At 46.3% G+C, this 25,833-nt stretch overlaps 1 protein-coding gene across 1 annotated transcript; it reads right to left on the bottom strand.

The window, feature by feature from the left end:
* Nucleotides 1–3,029: 3,029 nt before the first annotated feature.
* Tollip (toll interacting protein) lies at nt 3,030–23,864 on the bottom strand. Its single transcript, XM_057779597.1, has 6 exons — nt 23,700–23,864; nt 15,569–15,718; nt 14,602–14,784; nt 13,310–13,462; nt 12,053–12,143; nt 3,030–6,026 (listed from the first exon to the last, which is right to left on the bottom strand). The coding sequence occupies exons 1-6, from the start codon at nt 23,730–23,732 to the stop codon at nt 5,812–5,814; spliced, it is 825 nt and encodes a 274-aa protein (XP_057635580.1). The 5' UTR covers nt 23,733–23,864; the 3' UTR covers nt 3,030–5,811.
* Between the last annotated feature and the right edge of the window lie 1,969 nt (nt 23,865–25,833).

Genomic DNA, 25,833 nt, shown 5'->3' with positions numbered 1-25,833 from the left:
GGCTGGTGGCGGTATAGCACGGTGGAAACGGGAGTTTGCTAATACAACAAATGCACTCAGCACTGACTTGGCATGCGGCTAGCTCCTAGAGACCCCAGTACTGCTTTATGGATGGTGAGGGGAGAGACCTCTTCTCCATCAGGTCTTGGAGGATGTTTTGCTCAAGAAAGCAGTAAAGAACATGTAGATGGGCTGTCCTACATGGGATGGTCTTTGAAGAGACATTGTAAGATTGGGTTCTTGAAACAGTAGGGACAATAGGACTCTTAGCTAGCAGAGAAATGAACAGCAAACCTCTTCCAGAGGCCCTGATAAGTTCTGGGTCCAGGGGCATCTCAGGGGTGTGGCGAGCAGAATCTGTGGTGACTGGCCCTGGATCATATAATTTTCAAGAACAAGTTGACAAGGTCATGTACTCAGAACCAAGCACCAACCAGACAGCAGAGATTGAGGCCAACCTCCTTAGTGGAAAGCTCTAAGTCTTATCCATTGGCAAGCCTCAGGCTGATATGGACACATATCTGAAGGAGAGGCAAGACTCCCCTGAGAATCATCTTTAGAGATACCACAAGGTGTTGGGTCTCCAGCCTACCCTCCAGGTTGGTATGTGAGTGTTCTAGTGTATGCATGGGCGAGAATACGAGATCAAGACTGTCAGGCCATTGCTGACACTGGGATCATGTGGCATACCACTGTGCCCATGCTAGGTAGGCCTTTGTAGAATCAGGTATTAGGTCTGTTTCTGTCCACCCCATGACAGAACTGTGATCATTTTCCATGACTCTGGATGCTCAGCAGCTGGTGTGCACCCATGGCCATTTGGCCTGTTTAATAAGAACTACTACAGCTGACAGGCAAGCAGAATCCAAAGTAGGTAAATCAAGTCTACATTGGGACTGAAGTTAACAAAAGCTTAAAATCCAGAGTCAAGATGCTAGGATCCCTATATAGACTATAACTGAGAGCCCATGGTTAAAATGTTGGAACCTGGAGAATAAAGCTCAAAGTAGGGCCACCCCTAGGATAGAAAACTCAGATGCAGGTGACCCTCACCTGTTTTACATAACTCATCTTTCTGATCCTACAAAGCCCAGAGGGAGCATGTGACTAAGACTGACCCTTTAGTCCTCTATCTCTAAGAGGCATGATGGTGTAGACACACACATCTGAATCATTGCAGAGCCCTGAAACGGCAATGTAAGGATCTTACCATTTCAGGAGCCGCTCTTAAAATGTAACATGCTAGCTCACACTTGGGCTAGTCATCTCTTCTGCTTTGCCTCTAGGGAATCCCATCTTTCACATTACTTTTGCCAGACATTAAATACTGTGTTAAATAAAATGTTTTGTGCTGTTCACACAAGTCCTCCCCTCCCCTGCTTCGGGCTTCTCAACAATCCTTGCATCTTGTCAGTTCTCACTGTCCTTTTGACACGCTGCCTCCTTCTCTAAACCCTGAGACTCCATGAAGGGCAGGGTCTCCTCCACTAGTTTCTAATCTACTCACACAGCGCTTCCTCTCTGTGGCTCCATTTTCCAGCTCATCATTCAGTCTTGACCAACCTATATTAGAAATTCACCCTGAGGCTTGGTTTTTAACTCTCAATATTCAACTCATTTTTTTTTTTGGCATTGTTTGGTGCTTTTAGTAGTCTGTTGATTTTTGCTTGCAATGTTTTTAATCCTGTTTTTAAAACCTTAAAAAAAAAAATCCAGCATACATACTTCATCAGGGATTTGGAAGCATTGTTGCTTCTGCTGATCCCAGCTGACAGCTTGCTTCTTAGTGCTTCTAACTTCCCACTGCACTCACGTGTGGTCAGTGTTGAATGCTGGTAGGCCTGCACCAACCTCTGCTTCTCCAGAAGAAACACTTTTATTTCTATATACCCCAGACAGATTCTGGACTAAATGACTGTAGACCACAACCTAAGACAGTAGGAAGAAGCTAAATCATGAATTCTGTTAATCATTCCTTGACTTTTTGTCCTATCAGGTTGTCTTTTCCCTAGCTTGACCTGAGGATGAGGCTCTTACTTTTCTAACATCCTAGCTTGACAACAGTCCCATTCTTGAGCCAAGGCCCCGTCCTGGCTGCAGGACCTGTTATCAAACACCTTTACCTGGGACTTCAGACCTGTGTCCATCACACATGCCCAGCACAGTGGCTCATCTCGAGGAAAAGCAGCAAACAGAGGCCAAACCCTAATTGCCTGCTGAAATCTAATGCAATTTTCACTCTACCCTGATGAGCACTTAGGAACGTGTCATTTGTCATAGAAAAGCTTTTAAGAATAAATGTCCCCTATCAGCATCATATCCAGTCCTGACACACAACTTCTGTCAGCTGTCTGGAGTACAGAATCAAAGCCTGAAGATCACACTTCGCAGAGTGCTGCTTTCAGGGTGAGGTGGGAGACCCTCGCTAATACAGCAGAGACACTCACCACCTGGGTGGCCTCCCCCGTGGAGGTGCTTTCCCTATTCACTTACCTACTTCAAAGAGTGCAGGGAAGAGGTTTATACCAGCTGCTGCCCCAGCACATAACCTACAGCTATAACGACCATGCAACTCCATCAGCACCTCCTTACCTGGCCCAGTGAGAAGAGGGGTAGGAAGCTGTATGTACCCTACTTGCCTTCAGAGATTAAAGAGAGCTTGAGAAGACTATCACATGAGTATTGATAACTATGTGCGGAGATACAATCGACTCTCTGAGAAATGGTGGGCCAAAATGGCCTGGAGAAGAAAGGTTAGAAGTATATTAAGTCGGGAAATGATACTTTCACAGAGGAGCTAATAACAACCAAAGTACTCGCTTGCTGCCACTCCCTGCAGAGCCCTGCTTCTTACTGGAAACACTCAAACTGAGCACCTGGTTCACATTGAGCCTCAGGCTTGTCTTCTCAATCACCCTCAGTGCTGCTCAGCACAACCCTGTAGTGGGTCATGAACAAGGGAGTTTACTGGTTCCCTGTACTAGTATAAAGTGATTTTTGTTAAAAAACACTCAGGAACAAAAATGGTAAACATTTCCTTATAGGACTTTATTTTTCTATTTTATATAGACCACTTATTAAATAAGAAGGAAGTAAAAATATATCATATAATCAAAGAAAAATCTGGACTTGAACCCCATCCCCAAGATAACCACAGACACAGAGTTCTGAGAACCATTCCCACCAACCTCCAGACAGTGTTTCAGATGACACCAGTATCTGTAAAGAGTGACCTGGGAGGGGAAGGGCAGAACCCAGTTACACAACACTTCTCTCAACCGGGTAGGCGTCATTCACATGGTGAGATGAAAGCCAGTGGCCATGTCAGACCACAGACGTGCAGCAGGTTACAACTTCAGTCAACCAGCATGTCCAGAGAAGAAAACAGCCTGTGCCACACCCAGACCCATACTCACCCTTAAGAGCTGATTTGAGGGCAGGGGCTCCAGTGATCACCTTGTGAAACTTTGCTACCACCTTGAATATTGAAACTTGGCAAGAGCAGCAGTGTCACCCAGTGAGAGCCTGGTCCCCACCCAGAAGCCTGTCTACACTGTTATGGCCTCTGCCTCAGAGTTACTCCTTCCAGCTGTAACAACTTTTTATTTCAAGAAGACTCAGGATGGGATGAAAGGCCAAGCAAGCCACGCTCTGATGTCTAGGCTCCGAGACAGGTCCTGCCAGCACTGTTTCTTCCCTTGCACTAGATGGGCTCTGTCACATGAAAGTCCAAGACAAGACAGCACAAAACCTATTAGAGTGAGGTCTCATTCAGGTTTTATAAAATGTGATCTTTCTTCAATCTATTAAAAAAATAAAATGTTCATGACAAAGGGAAGAGTCTTTGTTCAGCTCAAGCCTTAAATCTGTCTTAAAACCATCACTTTGCCCCGTCTGAGCAAACACAAGTTAGTGAATGCTGCCTCTGAGTGCTCAGGGCTTGGCGGCAAATGCTGATGCTCCCCCCAGAACCTCACATGAACAAAGTAGCCCTTGCTCAGCCCATATCTCCTTAAGACAGAAGCTGATGCACATACCCACACCTGAGACCTAGAGACAGGCGCTGAGATTCCTGCTCTGCAGAGTCTCAAGTCTGCTGGTAACACCAAGTGGACCAGTTAAGGAGGTCCTGCCTGCTTGACTCATCCAGACTACAAGAGGGCATCTGTTTCTCAAGCACAAGGTCACACAACAGTCTAGAATGGAGACTTCCAGTGCCTGGCTGTGTTAAAGTGAGTGGTTCAATTTATTTAACAAACATTGGTCTTTCTTCTCCATTTTGCAGATAAAAAGAAAGGTTTAAAAACCTACAACTAAAGAAAAGTGCTTGTTACCACCATCCGGCGCTATCACCACATATTGCCTTTAGGCTTACAAAAATAAATACTTATGAACAATACATTTGACAAAAAGCACCCCCATGGATGACAGAAAGTAGTATATTTTAGCTGACATTAAAACTTAATCTGTGTTTTTAGAGGGGGAAAGACCCAAACCGAAGCACTAACTTTCTTATTTTAAGTCTTTCACAAAAAGTCCCAACTGCTACAAGTTACTTCATGCCCATATTGGTGGATCACATATCCAAAGGCAGGGTACAAACTCTTGGAAAAACAAGAAGCAACTGCAATGTAAGGCAAAACTGTAACACCATAAACATGATAATGCTTGCTAGCTTCTTAATGTTACCTGTACAGTGTATCGATTTTGAGAAAGTTTTCAAGGTTCTGAATCTTAGGACCAGGCGTCACCCATTCTGTCCCTAAATTGATCTATAGCCAGGTCATGGGCCCAACGCTTTGCAACAAAATACAATACACGATGTCCACTAGACAGGTACAGGCACCTCTACCTCCATGAAGGTTTAATTGAAGCATGGGATTTCTATCACTCAAGCAGAGCTACAGTATGGGTCAACGAAGTCTGCTGCAGGTCAGTAGTGTCATGCTGCCTGAATGCCTTTTAGTAGTAAACACAGTGCCACACCTGCCCATCTCTCTCCTTCACTTGACTCTGGGCTGTATGATAAAAGCCTATCAACAAGATCAGCCCCTGGAGTAACTCCATAGTGCTGGTACTAAACAGAATGAGGTGGAAAGCAGACTCTAGCAGTGAGGGCCTAGGTGGGTTCTGTCTAGCTAAGCACCAGGTCTGGACACCTTCTATATTCAAGTTGGATTTCTGTGGCTGAAGCCTAGCCAGACAGTGACAGGTGATCTAGACAAGAGGTCAGACCTGCTAGATATGGCTGGGAAGTGTATCTCATTGGCCCAGGACTAGGTGAGGGCCCAGGTTCACATACAACACCAGAGTAAGGAAGGAGCTTTTAGCTTGAAAGTTCTAAAAATAACCTGCAAATAAGTGCACATGAACCTAGTGCACCATCAACAACCATCCCAGTTAAGACTGAATAACTTCATGACATCCATCAACTCAGAAGGATGCTGTACAAACTCTAATGTCCTGGCAGGGGGAGCTGCTTTAAGAATGCTTTCCAGAACAGGGTGAGAAAGGGAAATGCAGGTCCCCAAACAACAGGACCACTGGTCTGTGCAGTAACAGGGCCATGCCACCATCACCCAACTAGAGACAAGGAGGGAGCTGTTCCCCACCAACAATGAAGAGGACTGCCTGCCTAGAACCAAAAATCCACATGCATCCCCAAAATAGGTAGGAAGGGGCAGCACAGATGTCCAAGGAAGGGGTACGTGGATGGTCTTTCATTGGAATCTTTTGGGGATGGTGACCCTGGGGAGCCTTGGATGGGCAAGTCCAAGGGTCAGTGGTGTGAGCCACGGGGCACAGGTGGGTCTAGGACTCTTCACCCATTTGAAGCAAGGAATTGATGGCAGCATCCTTGTTCCCTCTCTGGGCTTCAAGCACAGAGCGGATTACTTCCCTGTCCATGTTAGGAAACATGTCCTGGATAGCCTTGAGGTCCTCCTCATTACAGCGGGGCTGAGGAGCCACAGTTGGTGGGGGTATGGCCACAGGAACCATACCAGGGCTACAGACTGCAGGCATTCCTGAAAACAAAAGATGAAGTTTGGTTAAAAAGAGGGGGTCAGCTGGGTGTGGTGATGCATGTCTTTAATTGTAGCGGTTGAGAGGTAGCAGGTGAATCTCTAAGATCATGGCCAGCCTGGCCTACAGGGTACGTTCCAGGACAGCCAGGGCTAGAGAGAAACCCTGTTCCCAATAAAACCAAAAATAGTGGGGTTACAAAGCTGCAGTGCCGAAGGAAGAAACAATACATTTGACTTGCCTCAAAGGGAAAGGCTACCTTGAGTCTGACTTGGAAACAGACCCAACAAGAAGGCCTGTGGCAGATGGGCTGTGCCATCCTCCTTACCACTGAGGTCTCCTCGCCTGATATATTTTCTTTCTGAACAAAAATTTAAGTTGGATCTTTCCAATCAAAAGTTACAGGAGCAAAATGACAATTTGGTAGCCATATGTGCTACTTCAAGAACTTAGAAGACTCCCCATAGACAGGAGTCCTTACTAAGAATGGGAACAGCAAAGTATTATTGCTTGTTTCACCCCACACTCCAAAGTCTGCTTCCGTCAACATTCTAATTTACATTTACAACCTAGCAAAGACATTACAGTAACCATGCATGCATTGGTAAGATAAAGTGATATGGGGTGTCCTTCTGTATATATGCTGCTTTTATTAGTTGATGAATAAAGCTGTTTGGGCCAATGGCTTAGCAGAGTAAAGCCAGGTGGAAAATCAGAACAGAGATACAGAGAGAGTAGGTGGAGTCAGAGAGACGCCATGTAGCTGCCAAAGGAGGATGCCAGAATGCACCAGAACCTTACCAGTAGGTCACAGCCTTGTGATGATACATAGATTAACAGAAATGGGTTAATTCAAGATATAAGAGCTAGCTAGGAATACAACTAAGCTATTGGCCAAGCAGTGTTACAACTAATATAATTTCTGTGTGATTATTCGGGTCTGGGCAGCCGGGAAACATAAGCACAGTCTCTGTTTACAGTAAAGCTACATACAGTAGGCACTAAACATTTACATTTCAGAAAGGCTGTTAGCTTTTCACAATGAAGACAATATACATATCAGAAAGTGCATCAGTTTTCAGCAGCCTAAGGTGCCAGGGGAGCTAATTCTTTTGCCATGTGAGCAACGAAAGGCTGCTGGCAGAGGGTTCAGTACTGATGCTACATGGATCCCTGCACCCTGTGCTAGATGAAGGGGCACAAACTGAGAAACAGAAGGTTTCCTAAGTACCCTGTGGGCCAGGCCTTTACCTTTGTGCCTTTGTCCTGATTGACCTGGGTAGGTTGCAACCACATATCTCACAAGTTGTTAGCATAATGCCATGCTGCTCAGCCTTTCAGTGATAACAAAGAAGGGGACAGAATGCCACCTTCACTGAGGATAGTAGACTGTATGTTGCCTGGCCCAGGTCTAAGACAGCAGTCTGTTCCTAAAAGGACTCAAACAACCTCAATTGGATGGATAAGTGCCTGTGCACAAACACAGCCACTACACAAGGAAAGTACATGACTACAAACAGCCCAGGTAGCACTGGAGAGATGGCTCACAACCAAAAATATAAACAGCAGTTCCCTTGGGGTTCTGTTCAGATTGTTCCAACATTTTTTTCAGCCTAGCTGGGTACAGGGAAGAAAGGACTGGGAACTTATAGACCAACTGCATGGGGTCAGCATAGGGAAGCTGTCTACAGCCATCTGCTATTATAAATCAGCTCCCTGAGGAGCAGGTCAATACATACAAAGAAGTAAGACTAACCCTGGTATCTTTCTTCCTCCAGAGTGGATACCAGAGTCCCAATCCAAGTTTGACCTGTCACCATGACTAAGTGTGGACCAGTTTATCAAAACTTCCTTGAATTTGTGAGAGTAGATGTGGAGTGACTAGCCAACTTTGTAGGTAAAAGATGGACAGGAGCCCTGCAGCCTTGGGTCCCAAAGAATGTCCTTGTAGGTTCAAGTGGGTATAGGGAGAAGCCATACATATGAAAATGAACCCATAGCCCCACTCTAAAGCACCTTGTTCAATAAGGGCCAATCAATGGCATTATCTTGTGATGTGACAAGATCCTTCCTCTTCTTCATGGACACAAATTGATGGTGTAGGAACAATTCATTTCCAATAGAAGAACATTTAGCTACAAAGCACACATTATGGAGACAGTGGGCAGGCACAATTCAGTGAAACAAGAGTCTCTTCACCAATAAATAGAATGCCACTCAGAAAACAAAATCAAGGGAGCTTTCCATTCAAGAAGAACTGTTGACAGCACAGACAGCCTGGGCCCCACAATGGCCTCACAGCAACAGGCCAGAACTGACACCAACAGCCAAAGATCCCTGAGGCTTCTCCTGCTGACTACATGGGCTCAGGAGCAGGCTGCATAGCATGGGACATTTCTAAGTTCTCAAATTAGTGGATTCATAAACACACAGCTAACCTTTGATCCTCAGCCTTCAGCTTTAGCTCAATCTGGAACCTCAGACACAGAGAACAAAGTCTATGTCTCCTGATATGCAGAGGCATCTGGTACCTACTGGCTATACACTGCCCCCTGGGCTTATGACAGGGGAGGACCAATGGACAATGAGAACAGGCTAACTGGTGAGACTCCTCATTCCTCTTCTATTGCTCACAGACTTATTTCACCTCAGCATCAGGTCCTTGAGTGCAGTCCTTTTTCATGCATGGTCTGTGTGCATGTACTTAGCACCCTGAATAGTCAAGGGTGTGAGTCTTTCCCAAGAGAACAAACTCTGCAGGACAGCAATTGGCGCTAATGTGAAACAAGAAGTAGCATGTGACTTGACCTCACTTTTGAGAAGCCAGAGAGCAACAGGAATAAAAATGCACTGGGTGAACTGCTGCTCCCACTTCTGTGGCCTGAGATACCCTGAAAGTAGCTACATAAACCAGATGGCAGCCCCTGTCAGTCTCTATATAGGACACCCCAAGTAATGATAGGATGGCTCTGTCATCACAAACATATAGGAATGATAAGAACCAAAGCTGGGCATCAAGTTTCAGTGAAGCAGAATGCTTATTAACCCTCCCAATGATTAAGATAAATACAAAACAAAAAACAACTCAAGAACTTTTCTAGAACTGATTCTATTAGTGGAAGCCTGGGTTCAAGGAGAAGTGGCTAATTCCAGCATGGAGGAAGGAAATGCACAAAACAGCCAGAGGTTTCCTGTGTCAAAGTCAGGAAGCTCACACAGCTTGTGAAACATCAAAAAGCACACAATTCAGACTGAAGGGATGGCCAATCTGCAGTCACTGAGTGACAAAACAAGATAGTAACAAATTATAGCTCAGAAAACAAAACAAACCTCAAGCCCACACTGCTACAGCTATCAGTGGACAGTTCAGTCTGACAAAAACACAGACAGCAACTGTGACCTTGAATATAAGCCTAGGGCAGATACTAGAGACTGAAAAGGCACAAAGTGTGAGCAGCAGTAACAAAAGAGCAGCGTTCTAAGCAGTATTCGGGTACATCTGGCCAGACAGACAGGGCAACACAAAGAACTGCAGGGCCTGTCACAGGTTTTGGGAAGACCTAGCTCCACTAGTCCCATGGGCCTGAGCCCCTTCAGAGAACAAATAGGGATGAACCTGGCTGCAGTTCTGCAGTAGCTTCCTCTTGGGAAGTGTCCTCACTTCCTGGAAGCACGCTTACATGGGGACAAAGCAGACATCAGAGGCTGGTCTCCAAAGGAAAAAATTCTTTTATTTCTGTGGCAGCCTTTCCATCAGTAGGAGACTGTTTCTAACTTTCAAGATGTACATCAAAAGCAAGGATTAAAGTCCATTTATAGAGGAGTCTTCCCTAACAAACACATTCTAGAGCAGTCTAGGGGCATTACAGAGAAGGAAGGACAGGAAACTGGTCAACAACTTTTATCTTTTATTCAGAACAAGTTCTGGTGTCAGTAACTGGACATAAGTTTGTCTCTGTCGCCTCCCTACCCATATGCCCACTAAAGATATGCTCAAGTCCAACCTGTGTGCCTGCAGATAGGCCTTACTTGGAAAGAGGTGTACCCTTGTTAGGATGAGATCATAAAGGAGCAGAAAAGTCCTTGTCCAGTGAGCATAAGAGACAGAAACACATAAAGAGGGTGGTGACCACAAGAGTCTAAATAAAAAATAGACTGGGGAGATGTGGCCAGAAACCAAATAATGCCAAGAGCTGGAAAAGGTAGAAAGGGCCCTCTCTGGAGCTTCAGAAGGGATTGTGGCCCTCGTTTTAGACTTCTGGCCTCAGAAACTGGAGGAACATACTTCTGCTGCACAGTCCCCACCTGTGACCCTTTGTTTCTGCTACAATAGGGTACCCTTTTTGCTCACTGCATTCCACTTGGCTCTCCCCACTCAGGACAGCTCAATGACAAATTCTGTACATACCAGTGATACATTGCACAGAGCACTGATGGGACTGCATTTCAAAAAGAAACCTGGGAATCACTTTGGGAATCCAATCCTCAGACCTCATGATCCAGTCACTGAACTGGACAGGTCAGGACTCCAGAGAACACACATTCTGAGACCCCATTCTCAGATTTCTAAGGTTCTCTCATTGAATAACCACACTGTTTTACAGTCCTGGGTCATGCTCCATTTAATTGGTTTGCCCTCTATTACATGTTGTATATTCTGGTCTCTGCTGGACTGGTAACAAGGGTTCAGAGGCCTGGTGATGTACCTTCCCTCTCCTTTGCAGAGTGTTGCCCTTAGTTCCTGCAGGCATATTTCTCTCAGGCAGAAGGCCTGAGCTATGTCAGGGCTGTTTTCAGGCTATATGTGGATGGATCTTAATCCCAAGTCCTGCACTATCTTCTCTAGCTCAGCTAGCATAGGGACTGAAAAGTTAAAGAGTCACTCCATTCTGGTTGCACAGGACTCTCAGACCCCACAGTGCTGAGCCATAGCACCTCTATGCTGTCCCAGCTCCAAGATAACACCCACCCTGAGTACTAGCAACCAGGGACCATGTAGACCAGGTCCCACCCAGGACCTCCTATCTCCTCTTGCCCTATAGATCCAGCCATCCCCAACTGCCTTAGCCTTTGATCTCCTTTGGGTAGCAGGATCACCACAGTCTGCTTAGACTACAGTTCCCTGGACTCTGGCAGAGAATGGGGGTCACTGCAGGCCTGCCCTGATGTCTACTCTCAGAGCCACAGTCTTTCCTGCTGGCTGGAGCAGCTATGGTCTCACCCGGCCTGTCCTGTTCTAGTGGGAGAGCCAGTTGGGTACTAGGCACTGTGAAAGTCAAAGACAGACTAGAAAGAAAGAAAAAAAAAACCATAAAAGCTACATCTTGACTTTATGACCCAAGCAGATGTTAATTTACATGGGTAAATACTTTCAAATGAAGTCATGTTTTTTAAGATGCAGTATGCCAGCTGGGTACTGGTGGTGCATGCTTTTAAGCCCAGCACTCAGGAGGCAGAAGCAGGCAGATCTCTGTGAGTTCGAGGCCAGCCTGGTCTACAGAGCTACTTCCAGGACAGATTCCAAAGCTACACAGAGAAACAAAAGAAAAAGATGCAGTATGCCCTGCTTAACAGGAACCAGGTTTTCTCATTTCAGTGACCACATAAGAAAATGTACAGGGCCGGGCGGTGGTGGCGCATGCCTTTAATCCCAGCAATCGGGAGGCAGAGGCAGGCGGATCTCTGTGAGTTCGAGACCAGCCTGGTCTACAAGAGCTAGTTCCAGGACAGGCTCCAAAACCACAGAGAAACCCTGTCTCGGGAAAAAAAAAAAAAAAAAGAAAGAAAATGCACAGGACCACATTTCTACACCTCCAAAAACTACAACTCACCTCACATGTGCCAGCAGTAGGGAAAACACCATTTCCTATGTATGCATAAATAATTCAGGTATGACACTGGAGGCTTTTCATTTGAAGTAGCCATCTTCACACAATTCTACACTACCCAAGCTTCAGAGGGATGCTGGGCCCCACCCTCCTCAGTTCTACTCTGTCTCAGGATTGCCTACCAAAGAAGAGGCACACACCTGCAATGGGCACATAGCCGACACCCTGCTGGTACACAGTTGGCATCAGAACCACAGGCTGAGGAGGCATCATCATGGCAGCTGGGAGGGACTGAAACACAACAAAAAAAATATGGGGGTCAAGGAGGACCATATCTTATGTAAATCTTGTTACTTCCATTCTCACAGTAACAGTCCTAGCCACAGCCCAGGCATTAACACCAAGAACATGGTGGAGTCCTAAGGCAGAATGTAGTGGCCTTGGCCACTGGCTTCATCTGCACCAGCGCTCCAGCACACCACCTCCCCTTGGCTGGAAGACTTGGGCTAACACATGCTATAGAGTCACAGAACTACAGCTACTAAAATGAGATCTGGAATCGCTCTGGGCTAGAGGGACAACTCAGTTAGGAAAGTGCTTATAAGCATAAGGACCTGAACTCAACCCTCAGCTCCCATAAAAAGTCAGTTTGGGTGGCACATTTCTATAATTCCATGGCGAGGGAGGCAGAGAAAGGAAGATACCCAAAGTTCAATGGCCAGCCAATCCAGTGGAATAAATGAGCTCCACTTTCAGTGAGAACAAAAGTTAGGGTGTCAATCGTTGGCCTCCTGTGAGCTGCCACCACCACCACTCTTCACACAAAGCTCACTTCGGCGTCTATTTTGGAGACTGCATCGGTATCAGTAGCTTCTCACAGAAGTACTAACTGTTTTATTTTGTTAAAATTTATTTATTCATTGTGTCTTAGTATTTTGCCTGAATGTATGTATGTGCATCATATGTGTGCCTGGTGCCAGTGAAGGTTAGATTAGTGGATCAGATTCCCTGGAACTGGAGTTACAGCTGGTTTAGCCACCATATGGTGCTGGTAATCAAACCTGGGACTTTCTACAAGAGCAGTCAGGTTCTGCCCTGTTGAGCAACCTCTCCAGCCCCAGCTCAAATAATCTTGAACTGTAGGTGAGCTAGTACAAAATGGACCTGTGTTACATAAAATGCCTGTTAAAAATAGGTAACTAACACTGAACACCAGAAGGAGACACATGCAGGATGGTCAAGCTGAGGAGGCCTGTATACAGAGTGCTTTATACTCCCATGTTCTCATAGGCTCAGTAGCAACTAAAAGGAAAAGGGCCTGGGTAATACAAAGGAGAGAGTAGAAGCCCAGACCCCTAACCCTGCCTCCCATGACTTCCCAAGGTTCTGGGAGTCATAGCTCCCTCAGGGAGGTACCATACCTCTCTGAGTATGGCCTCTCCAGACAGTGGACTCACCGTGTAGGACATGACCAGGTTGATCATGCCCTCCTTGTCATCACCCTGCCTCCCACTCAGGCTATACCACTCGTCCTCCACTTGGCCTTGCTTCAGGGACTCAGGGATGGTGATGTGGGTCCAAGCTATGCGGTCGTCCATGGAGAAGGCTCGCTGAGGAGAACAAGAGTGAAGTGACTTTGTCATGGCCCACAATGACCCATGTTATGGAGACCAGTTTTCCCTATGGCTGTAACTTGACCTGGACTGTTATTGGCATCTTCTGTCTTCTTGACAGGACAGGGTTTCTCCTCACTGCTCCAGTTTCCTTCAAGGAGTTTCCCATTAAACTACAATCCCAGACCTCCATGGATCATCTGTAACCTGACCACCACTTCCACCTTCTGAGTGACCACCATAAGACCAGGCCAAAGAACGGGAAAGAATCTCTGGGCTGTCATCCTGGCTAAGGGATGAGTCCTGTCTTCCCCAGTTCTTGTGGACCTACTTCTAATCCACCAGATATAAGCTGCAAGTCTCAAGTCAAGTAGGTACAGAAGAGGCAAGAGCTCCAACCCATCATTCACAGCCCCAAACCTCCTTTTCATATGTTCCTACTATTGTGAGGACACAGAAGGAGAAAGGGACAAAAACAAAAACAAAACAAAACAAACTAAACAAACAAACAAACAAACAACAAAAAAAACCAGAGGCAGAGGGACAATACAAGGAGGAGGCTGCATCCTCCTAGCCCGGCTGCCCATGCCCAACTCCTCTCTGGCCCACAATGTTCTCATTCTCTTCCTACCACCCTTTGCTCTGGTTTAAGGAGACAGGCACATGTTTCTAGATCTAAGTTACCAGAAAACACCTTCAGCCACCTGAGTTTCTAGACTGCCCTCAATAAGCTGCATATCTAACTACTGGCATGGCCATGGGACATTGCTGGCAGAGCCTATCACTCATGCCTGCAAAAACAGTGCTCCCACCACTGGTGGAGCCCGATTTGCTTGAAATTTGACCTACCCATGAACAGCTATTTTCATATTCTGCCCATACTTGTATCACTGGTGATGGTTCCCAATGGACACTGTCAAAGGAGCTGAGAGAGAAAAGCTGTATCTTGTCATCCAGCCACAAAATGCCAAGTGTCCAGGCAGGTTACACCCTGTCACTTGGCCACTAAATGCTAGGTACACAGGCCTGAGCATAGTAGAGTAGTCTTATGACCACAACTGCTAGGTACACTGCAGCACCCCCAAATCTACTGGATCCCAAACTTGGCAGATCTGTGACACTGGGATATCCCTCACCTCATCGAAGATCTCAAGGTAGAATGAGTCCACACCTGGGGGCACCGTGCACTGGATGACCTTGTTCCAGCGAGGGTTCTTGGCACCATTGTGTGCTGTGGGAGTTTCATAAACAGCATAACCCAGACGCAGGCGGCAATAAGGGTCCATGCGAGTCATGCCGTAATTCTTTGCCAATTTTGCCTGAAATAACATCAAGTTTAGAAAAGGAGGCATCTAGCCGGGCGGTGGTGGCACACGCCTTTAATCCCAGCACTTGGGAGGCAGAGGCAGGCGGATCTCTGTGAGTTCGAGGCCAGCCTGGTCTAGAAGAGCTAGTTCCAGGACAGGAACCAAAAGCTACGGAGAAACCCTGTCTCGAAAAATCAAAAAAAAAAAAAAAAAGAAAAAAAAAGGAAGCATCTACCAGCAAAAAGGAAGGCAAGTGCTTACCAAAACTGCTTATCTCATAGGTTATTTCCCACTGCATGAAATAACAGCCTTCAAGTTCACCTAACCTTACCAGTAACCAGCTCCTAAACGTGGTGCCAGTCACTGCTGGACTCATACAATTCTTGGAACCTGGCCACCCCTGGCAGTGAGCAATTTAGACAAGACCTCTAATCTAACTGTGCACTGATTGTGCACATGCTAGGCCTTAGAATGCAGCTTAAGTTGAGCAAAAACCATAGTCTGCATGGCAACCCTAAACCCCAGCTGCTCCAAAGGGGTTAGGGAAATCATCCTCATGGAGGATAGTACCCAGCATGGACCAATAGCAATTGATTGTAAGTATCCTAGACAGATCCCTGGGAAATCAATAAATATCACCAGATATTTTTCAGGAGTAACTAGAATCAAAAAAGTTCTACTTGTCCACATGGGAAATGAGTTGTAAAGGCTGAACTCCCCAGTCCCATGCCCAAGCACAGCCTACCACCTCTTTTCCTCAGTCCCACCAGTCTTCCAACAGGAAACTGAGACTGACCTGTACTACAGTAATGCTGAGGCGGCCCACGGTGCCAACTGCTCCTCCATACTGCAGCTGCTGAGCTGCCTGAGCATCCAGCTGGATCTGCTGCTGCTGCTGTGTGGGCGTTATACGGAGGAAGTCCTGGGGGAGCTCACCAATATACACCTTCCAAAGAGGAAAAAGAAAACAGTATAGTCAAAGCATGTAGCTGAGCAATCTCACAGGACAACCTACTTGCCTTGAGCCAGTGTCACTCAGGCCCTGATGACCTCCATGCACACATTACTGCCTATCCCGCCTAGCTGTGGGCTCCCACTGATATGCATCAGATAGATTTCCAGTTTCTGCAGGTTTTTCAGCTCACGGCACCTGGAAAGCACCTGTTTCTGAGTGTTCTGGGTGCTCTTTTCAAAGATCCCTGAAAAGGGCAGATATGATGGCTCACTCCTGCAATCCTAGCACTTGGGAGACTGAGCCAGGGGAGCACTGTGAGTTCAAAGCCAATCTGGGCTACATAGTGAGTTCCAGGCTACCTTGGGCTATACACAAGACCCTGTGTCAAAAAAATAAATAAAGCAAGCAAGCAAAAATCCCTGAATTCCTGAGTCTGGGCCTTTATCATTTCCCCATTTATGTATTTCCAGAAAATATAGACTAGTCAGAAGTTTAGAACCAACCAAAAATATAGCCCAGAGTTCTCTGTGGGCCACCCCTGAGCAGTTGGTCTGATGATGTTCCCACTGCTCTTCTCTAACTTAAAAAACAAAAAACAAAAACAAAACAAAAAAACTAATACTGCCACATTGTCTGGTAAGGGATATGTCTGTGAGTGGTAACTAGTCAGCAGTAGGCCCCTCTGCACCTCTGGGGTCACTCAGTTCAGAGCCAGGCTCTCACAGGCAGAGGCTTCCTGGAAAGTAGCTGTGGCCAGTGACACCCTCTCCTACCAAGAAAGGCACAGCTCTCAAAGCCCAAAGTCTCTCTGGGATGGACAGTCTTTCCCAAGGCACATCACACAGACTTCCAGGGAGACCAGAAAAAGAAAGGGTGATGGCACAAGAGTCAAGAACCAGAGTCTATGGTATACAGGAAACACTGGGTTCCTCCCAGAGGAATTCCTCACTCATACCCGTGCTAGTCGCAGGTAGTTTAGAGGGTGCATCTCCAAGATGTATAACCAGCTTTATCTATGCATTAAAAGTGGGTTATTAGCAAAACCAGACTTTCTTCAGCCAGGTTCTTGGGGTTAACCTATATAGGTCAAGTTCTTGCCATAGGAACTACCAATTGTATGCCATGTATTACAGCTGTAGGACCATATAGCAAGGCACACCTGTGTCTCCTAGGGATACACCCAGAAGGGCAGACAGGCCAGTAGGTATTACAGTAATAGGTCACGATACAGGCAATCATGGGAGCAGCTTCAAACATGGAAGTCAGGAAAGCCATGTGAAGCAGGTCAGGGTTGTTTTATTTACTTACTTATTTATTTAAATTGTTTCTTAACTGTCCCTTTCTTGGGACTGGAACCTCCAGACACTGCGATTTCATATTATACTCTTTCAGGCTTTCATTAAAGAGAAAGAGACTATTGGGGGTGGGGAATGGCTAGGATAAAATGTGGCAAGAGGTGCAGCTATGTGGAAGAGCACTTGCCAAGCACACACAATGCACTAGGTCCAAAGGTTTAATACCCTTGCCCTAAAAAGATCAAATTCAAATGTGCTACTTTTCAATAAGGATTTAACTATAAAATTATAAATAGGAAAGGAAAAATTTAACAATGTGAGTTTAATAGTGTTACTAATGAGTAGAAAACGACCTTATGGTAGAGAAAGCTAAATCACCCTGCCTTAGCGAGGTGAACCATCATTCAAACAAGGACATGACATACCACCCTGAATAATGTACCTCCTCAAAAAAAAAAAAAAAGCAGCCAAAGTAGAGATGGTCAAAGGCAAAGGCAAGGTGCTGAAGGTGCCCACAGCAGGGAAGGAAAAAAGCTGAATCTGGAGCATGGACTGAAGCCAGTTTCATGGCAGTAACAATGGTCTGTGGCAAGGGCGTTAGAGGAAATGGAATGATAAAAGGGGAAACTTTTTTCTATAGATTTTCCTTAAATATAAAATTATTCAATTCACAAATTTAGTAGAAAAAGTTTTGTCTTAACCCAAAGAGGGAGCATGAAGAGATGGAAAGACTTCAGCCCAAACCAGATGACAATCTGGTTATACAGCCAATACTTGCTTGTCCTGGGAGGGAAAAGACAAGCCTGCCTGTTGCTGCAGATCCCTGATGATTTGTCTAAATGAGGACACCTCATGCTACACCTAAAGGAAGCCACCACTGTCAGCATAGTAAGGAATGCTTCAAGAGCAAAAGGTGAATCCAGGCATTGGTGCAACTCCTGTAAAGCCAATGACTCCACGGGAAAATACCATCAATAGAGAGCTACTTTTAGTGAAGCTGTAAAATACAGGGCTAGTGCTAAAATGTATTCTTGCCAAATATTCGTCGAGGAAATGTTTGGCCACATGAAAATATATTTTTTTTTATCAAGGCTTAAAGACTTAGGAATATTAAATGATGAGTTCTGTTAACAGACTCAGAAAGGATCTTTTTTACAGTTTTACTTAAACTGAGTACAAACTAACAAATGATTTTAAGCATGTGTGTTAAACAATTTCATTTCCAGGCACCAGTCCCACGGAAAAGCTGCAGGAATGTAAGCATAGGTATGCTCACTCCTTGTGGCTCAGGAAAGAAAAAAGAACCACCAAGCAGTGTCTGACTTCCCTAGTCAGAAGCATCTGTGTGCCCCAGACCCATACTCCTCAAAAGAAATGGAGTATTTCTGTGTCCCTAAAAGAATGCAAGGAAGTCCCAGGACCCTGTCCAAAAGGAGGGGCCAGTATGCAGGGCACACTTGGCTTCACCCTCGGCTCTGTGTAGCACTTGATGGCAAGTAAAAGTAGGAACAGACAGACTAATTTAGTGAATGAGGGCAAACACAACACCCAGTCCTTGCATCTGAGACACAGCCTATGGAATTTCCCCACAGTCAGAGAAGAAAGTTGTCTCTCCTAGGGTTGTCCAAAGGCTTTTGGCCTGCCCAGCATATCTGGGACAACAAAAAGGCAAGAAACCACTACTCTAGAGTTTGGGGTGTGTGTGTGTGTGGGGGGGATAAACAAAAACACAATTACTTCAATGGGTGGTTGTGCACATGCGTGTGTGTGCATCCGTGTGAGGCAGTGGCACCAGAAAGGCTAGAGGAAGCAAGGGAGGATTTTGAATAAGCACCATTTCACAATTTAGTGTATCTTTGGTAGCTGGGCAGAGGTGGATCTGTTGCCTGGTGCCAAGGCCAGGAGAGCCTTCCAGAGTCAGAGATCACAGAGATTCCTACGCACAAGACTAGCTGGTGCTGTGTCTCCCCACAGTCAGAGCCAGCCCCAATCCCTGCCTTCAACAGGTACCTAGCAACTACCACACAATCCACCTATACCCAGATACACCGTCTCTCTGATGTTAAAGCAGAAATAGTATTGAAAAGGATTTGATCACAGAAATAATTATGTTTTCTGAGAAATGAAAAATAATTCATAAGGACCTAGTATCTCACTAGTTCATTTCCCACACGCTGGGCCTGGCGCACTCTCCATACATAAACTTGGCACATCCTCACAAGCCCTGACAACAGTTCTATAAATGGTAACTGGATCTCAGTTAGAACAGAACTGCACTTAAAGGCATTCAGCGATTTACACTGAAACTCTGAAGAGAAGTAAAATAGTGACTGGGATGACAGCGGGGCAGACTTACAGAAGACTGAAAAGCTTCTGCCCACTGCAACTCTTCACAGAGCCCCCAGGAGCTACAGCGAAGGATGCTAAAAGATTCTTACTTCAAAGTAAGGCAAAGGGATCCTGACAATAGACTAAAGAGGATTGGGAAGAAAATGACACATCTCAGATCTGAGCAAGTACTGGCTACATAAAAACACTGCTGCTCAAAGGAAAGGAGAACCATCACATTTGGCACAACAGCACCAGCTATGATTTTTGCATAGACTAAGAGAGAGAGAGAGAGATGCAACCACCTTCAAATCTACAATAGTGTATGTTGAAACCCCTAGGGTAACTCCCTAGAGAAAAGAAACACACCAAACCTTTACCAAACTAGTGAAGAAATTACTACTGAACTGAATTTTAAAAGATCTATGTTCAATGAATCAAAGCAAGAATAGAAACATGTAGGACAAATGGAAGCCTAAAGTGTTAAAAAAAATGTATATATTATCCTATATAAAATACAGCTATTTAATAGATTCTAATAGAAACTGGTACTTCTTAGATTTGACTTTTAAGGCTACAGTTGTATGATGCTGTAGGTAGATCCCTCTTAAACATAAATGTTGAATAAAATGTAAAGCAAAAAAAAAATAAATGAAAGAAAAATTCTGTCAAATAATTACTAAAAGGAAAAATAATTACTAAAAGCCATACTATCATACAAAGTAAAAGGCAAGAGGTCAGTGGAGGTCACCATGTGGTGGCTACACTGATGTAGGAATGCTAGACTTGTACCCAGGCATAGCCTCATCTCAGAATCCAGAGCAGATATTCCCAGGGACCCAGAGATACAGGCCTAGTGGCCATCTAGTGAGCTCTTGCTCAGGCTCTGCTCTGTGAGGATGCATGGACACAAAGGCTGCTAACTCACACAGGAGGATTGAAAACTATCGGTATGCAATAGCATTCAAAAAGAAAGTTGATATATACCCTAAAGAAGTGAACTCCTTCCTCCATTACTAGAAAATAAGAAGCCTATATTTTGTCTTACTTTAAAAACTGTTTAGGGACAACCCAGGCACCTCTGGCTGATGGGAAAATCTTATCTTTAACAACAGACCAAGTTACCAAGTGTAGAACATATGATCAAATTCAAATATCACCCTTTTGGGACTAGAGAGATGTTCAGAGGTTAAGCACAGTGGCTGCTCTTCCAGAGGACCCAGTTTTAATTCCCAGCACCCACATGGTTGACCTCTGGGGAATCTGATCCCCTCTTCTGACCTCCATGGGCACCAAGAATGCATATACACAGGCAAAATATTCATACACAGAAAAAAATCTAAAAAATAAAAAAAATCATCTTTTGCCATCTCTAATCAAGTCACTGGCTCAGCCACAATTATCAGAGAAGAACAGGACTGATGGGCTCTAGACAGGCATGGGCACTAAGGACCACCCACAGAATGAGGAGGGCCAAGGCTCACTGGTTAACCAACATCTCGAGCAGGACAAGTTAGCGACTGCCGGACTCCACAGAACACATCTAAAAAGAAAGACCTTCAAAATGTCACCCTCTACATCTATCTGGTGCAGCCTCCAGGCAGCAAGACCTTCTGCATGCGTCCCCACAAGAAGCAGAGTCCTTAAAGTCACTTGGTGTAGTAAAGGATAGGTGTGTGGACTAGGTAGCAAAAGGGGTAATTTCAAAATACCAGCATTTTCAAAAGCGAGATGGATACAGGTTAGGGTGTAGTGCCCTATGGTGGCTATTTAAAAACAAAACAAAAAACTAAAAATGTAAAATATTAATGTCCCAGGGAAAAACATTCCTTCACGACTATGTGGAGTGTTGGCTGTCCTCCTCACACCTGCCCCCCTAAACTCTCAACCAAGAACAGAGAATCCCCCCCCCCCTTGCCCAGATGAGTGTTCCCTGCCTTCTACAGCCTGCCAGGACACTGTTTGTCAGCCCTTCCCTACTCATCAGAGGTGAGGGGTAGTTGCAGAGACAACTGCCCAAGCCTAAGTCCAGGCTCCTGGGATGGGGTCTCTGAGCCATGGTCTAACTCCCTGCTGGGTCTACACAAAGAAAGCTTTAGAACTCAGTACTGAACAAATGTGTACTTTATCTATGTTTGGAAGCCAGCATTCTGCTTATCTTTACAGCTCCACAACCCTGAGGATGCCATGAATAGCAGAGAACTACCACACTCTGACAATTCTACTAGACCCTGACAACTGGCTTAAAAAAAAATAACAACAAAAACAAAAAACAAACAAAAAAAACCTTTGCAAATATTAATGAATCCAGAGGCATATGAGTAGATCATTCTAGGTGAAGGAGTCATTGAAAAGCTGAAAACTGAAAAAGAAATGCACTCTAAGAAATGCCACTTACCAGATGAAGGTCAAGACCTCCTATTCTGTAAAAGACCCTGACCATGACCCATGCAGCCCTCCCACACCAAGTCCATACCTTCCTGCTTTCAATGGTTCAGAGCACAGCCCTGATGGTAACGGTTATTCTCTGGCTTACATGGGTCATCATGCATAGCTGTGTCCCCATGTTGCACACTTGTAGCTCACTGTCTCTCCAATTGCTCTAAATATTGTGGCTACTAACACTACAATGAAGTCTGCACATCCCACATCAGTATGCCTGATATACTGGTCACTGATGACAATTTTCAGAGCCCAGACCCCCTTAAGGTTACAAGTCATCAAGAGTGCTCCTAAAAACCACTTAGCTGCCTATATTTATTTCTATGACAATGTGGTTCCTAGAACACTGGGCAAGTGGAAAGAGCAAACGTCAGGACTTGACTGCACGGATTCTGCTAGTATGGACGTCACCTGACACTCCCAATTACTCATCACAGTGTTTTAGTCCAGCTCTGTACGCACAGCACCAGGGTTTCCCTCAGCAGCTTCTTACTCAATTAATGACAGATAATGAGCTCACCACAGAAGTAGGGACACCCTCAGACCACACAGTAAGGAAGGGTCCGCTCTGCCTGGCCATGTGTCCACTTGGCAGGGGACATGAAAAGGGCAAGTACTGGCTCCCTTCCTCTTCTAGCAACCACCACCAATCTTCTGTAGTTTGCTGAGACACAGTGAGGATGGAGAAGGATCGCTGAACATGAAGGTAACTCCAACTCTAGAAAGCTCCCTATCGACTGAAAGGGGGTCAGGAAGTCTGGCTTAAAAAAAAACAAACAAAAAACAAACAAAAAACCTTACCTTAAAAGCATCTAAGCAAGCCTAGAGCTTTCTTCAAAGTCAGAAATCAGTCAGCTGCCCCAAGGAATTATCTGTTACACACACATATACGGACGTGTGTCAACACCAAGCTATCAGGGTGAGGGACTTGGGAAACTTGCAAACACATTCAATATTAACTTCAGAGAAAAGACGGTGGATGGAGCCATCAGAACCGTGTTCTACTACACACAGCCGCTGTGAGCCAACAACATCCGACCCACACCTGTCTCAGAGCTACTGGGAGGACAGCCACACGAGGGGTAGGGGAGACAAGCAGTGTCGTGGAGCCCACGGCAACCCTTAGGAGACATCACTGATAGCTCTCCCAAGTTCTCTGCTCCCTTCTCATTGACAGATGAACAACTGAGGCCTGGAAAGGCGGCCACTAACTGGGCTCAAGAGGCAGTACCCTATTTGCTACAGGTGCAGCCAGAGGAGGAAACGGGCACAACTAAGGGCTGACTACGAAGTGGGATCTTTCACCACCTCCGAAACCAAGGTGACCAGGTCATCTCTCCTTTTGGGGGACCGAGGGTATCCGGCTCCACTCCTCTGCGAGACCATGGGAACCAAGGCTCCTATCAGTTTGGGAAATTAACGGGGTCAGGACCACTCTCCACGCGGGGAACCAAGAGTGTCAGGGCCCATGTCCATCTGGGAGACCAGGGGAATGGTTCATCTGGGAAGTGAGGGGTTCAGGGCCCTTTTTCCACTTGGGGAACTAGGGATGTCTGGGTCCCTCTCAGTCTGGGGAACCAAGGAGGGTGGGAGCCACTTTCCCTTGGGTTGAACAATGGGGTCAGGGTTCCCCTGTGTGGGGGACTAAGGAACTGAGGGCCCCTCTACATCGAGGGGCCCGGAGGCTTCAGGACCCGTGGGCATCCTGGGAACCATCAACCTCTCTGCCTTCTTCCACCCGCGAGACCCTCAGGACCAGAGTCGCTACTCCGTAGGGTACCCGAAGGTGAGACCCGCGCAGCTCCGGGACCGTCGAGCAACTCGCGAGGGTCCCCGCGAGGAGCTGAGAAGAGGAGCCCGATCCCAGACTCCGCTGCCCTCGTCCGGCCCTCGCCCAGGAGACTCACCGGCCCGCGCTGCGTGCTGACGGTGGTCGCCATGGTGCTGCGGCGGCCCTGTGCCTCGCAGACTGCACGGAGACCCGCCGGGAAAGCTCTTCCGCCCCCACCACAACCTGCGTCGCCGACCGTTGTCCCGCGAGGCAATCTGCGCCTCAGTCAGCTGACAGTCGCCCCGCCCCGCCCCACCCCGGCCTTTCCAAAGCGCAGGCGCTTCCCAATGGCTGACCCCGCCCCTTCCGGCCCATTCACGCATGCGTGCTCCGGGCTCGGAGGGGGCGGGTTAAGTCTTCCGTGTACGCCTGCGCAGTGACTCACTCCTGGAGTCTAGTAACCCCTTAAGATGGCTGCCAGATTATCTGCGCATGCCTGAGCCTGAGCATTTCCTAGCGTGTGCCAGCCTGTTCGTCCACAGCAGGCACCCAGAACGGGGACGTTTGTCTCATATCCGTCGAGTCACCACAGCGTCTAGTCCCCTAACTGACAATAGCTATGAGACCACCACCTACAGGTGCCTGATCCGCTAGAAAAAAGAAAACTGGTGTTTGGCAGCTTGAGAAAACAGACGGCAGTAAAACCAGCTACCCTCAAGCCCTTGAATTACCTCAAAATGCTGTGGGAGGAAGAACATTTATATTTAAATTTTAAAAAAAGAAACCAAGCCGAAGGAGAGGCAAGAGTGGGCTGGAACACTTCCACCCGCCTTGGATTTTGCTAGATGAATGAAAGAGATGGAAGATGGAGCCCTAGGAAACCCAAGCCACCCACTCATGCCTCTTCAGAGCCCTCTCCTCAGAAGGACGTCTGGCCAGATAGACTCGGTGTAGTTCCTGTTCGGAGTTTTACCCTAGGATGGTTACCCTCTGCATGTGTGCTCCTGTAGACTTGGTGCTGCCATTACTCTAGTACGCTTCATCACTCACGTCTTCTCTTGTGTTTCTTTCATCTCTAAGATCATACATTCTACCACAATTACCAGTCTCTTCCTTGATAGCACATAGACTGCATCTGGACTCTGTCCCACACGGACAACTGTCTGTCCAGTTTGCACTGGTCTCCAGCTCCTGTTGCCCCAAATGTTATCTCTCTGCTGATGAAACTAAGATGGAGGAGGACTCAAGACTCAGCACCCAATGTGGCAGACAGCGTTTAAGAAACCCATGATCCCTTCCCATAACATTTCCCAGTAAGGCCCCAAAGTCAATCCAATGACACAGTCTGTCAGAGCAAAATCACAACCTTTGCTCTCCATTGACTTAAAGCTCTCTTAATGGTGGTGGTCATCTGGCAGGACATAACCTTACCGGTTTCTACTAGATTTTCTGTAGAAGCAGCAGCTCTGGTGTGTGGGGGCTGTGGTAGAATTTGCCTAGGTTACTTTGCAGAAGCTTAAAAACTACCTCTGCTGTGAGTACTAACTCTCCACACAGTGGAGAGATGTTATGAGTAACAGAAAAAGAAAAAAAAGACTTAGCATCTCTGTCTTCATCATCTTGTATTTGTCCCCTTTGCTACCTTCATCTTGACTCAGATTTGTAGAACTTTTCTATTGATATGATAAGACCAAGGCAACCTAAGGTAGAGTTTATTTTGGACTTATGGCTAGAGTCCATGATGGTGGAGGTAGCAGAGGTAGCAGACAGCAGGTGGCTGGAGCAACAGCTGAGAGGAAAGCAGGAGACAGACAGCATATTAGGAATGGCATCAGTCTTTTGAAAATTCACAACTTACCCCCAGTGACATACTTTCTCCAGTGAGGCCACACCTCCTAATCCTTCTCCAAAACACCAACTGGGGATCAAGTACTCAAACCCAGGCCTGTGAGCTCACCTACTACAAGGTTCTATTCAATTCTTCATGTAGACACATGGACACTCTGGGAAATGTGTTGTTGCTGAGTATAGTGGCACATATCTATTGTCCTGACAAGCAGGAGGCTGAGGCACGAGGAGGATTGGGAATTTGAGTAGGCCAGCCTGTGCTACATAGCAAGGGGGAAAGCAGCTATGTCCAAGACTGCTGTGTCCAGGGCAACCTTGGACCCAACCACAGTGACTCAATTATCTTAGGTCCCACGACCTTTTAAGGCTCAGACCAAATCACGAGAGCAGGGTGTTTAAGCAGGACACTGCTGCTAGCTCTA

Source organism: Chionomys nivalis, chromosome 8 (assembly GCF_950005125.1).
Source record: "Chionomys nivalis chromosome 8, mChiNiv1.1, whole genome shotgun sequence".
In the NCBI taxonomy this organism is placed as follows: Eukaryota; Metazoa; Chordata; class Mammalia; order Rodentia; family Cricetidae; genus Chionomys; species Chionomys nivalis.
This window is presented reverse-complemented; position numbering and strand designations above follow the sequence as displayed.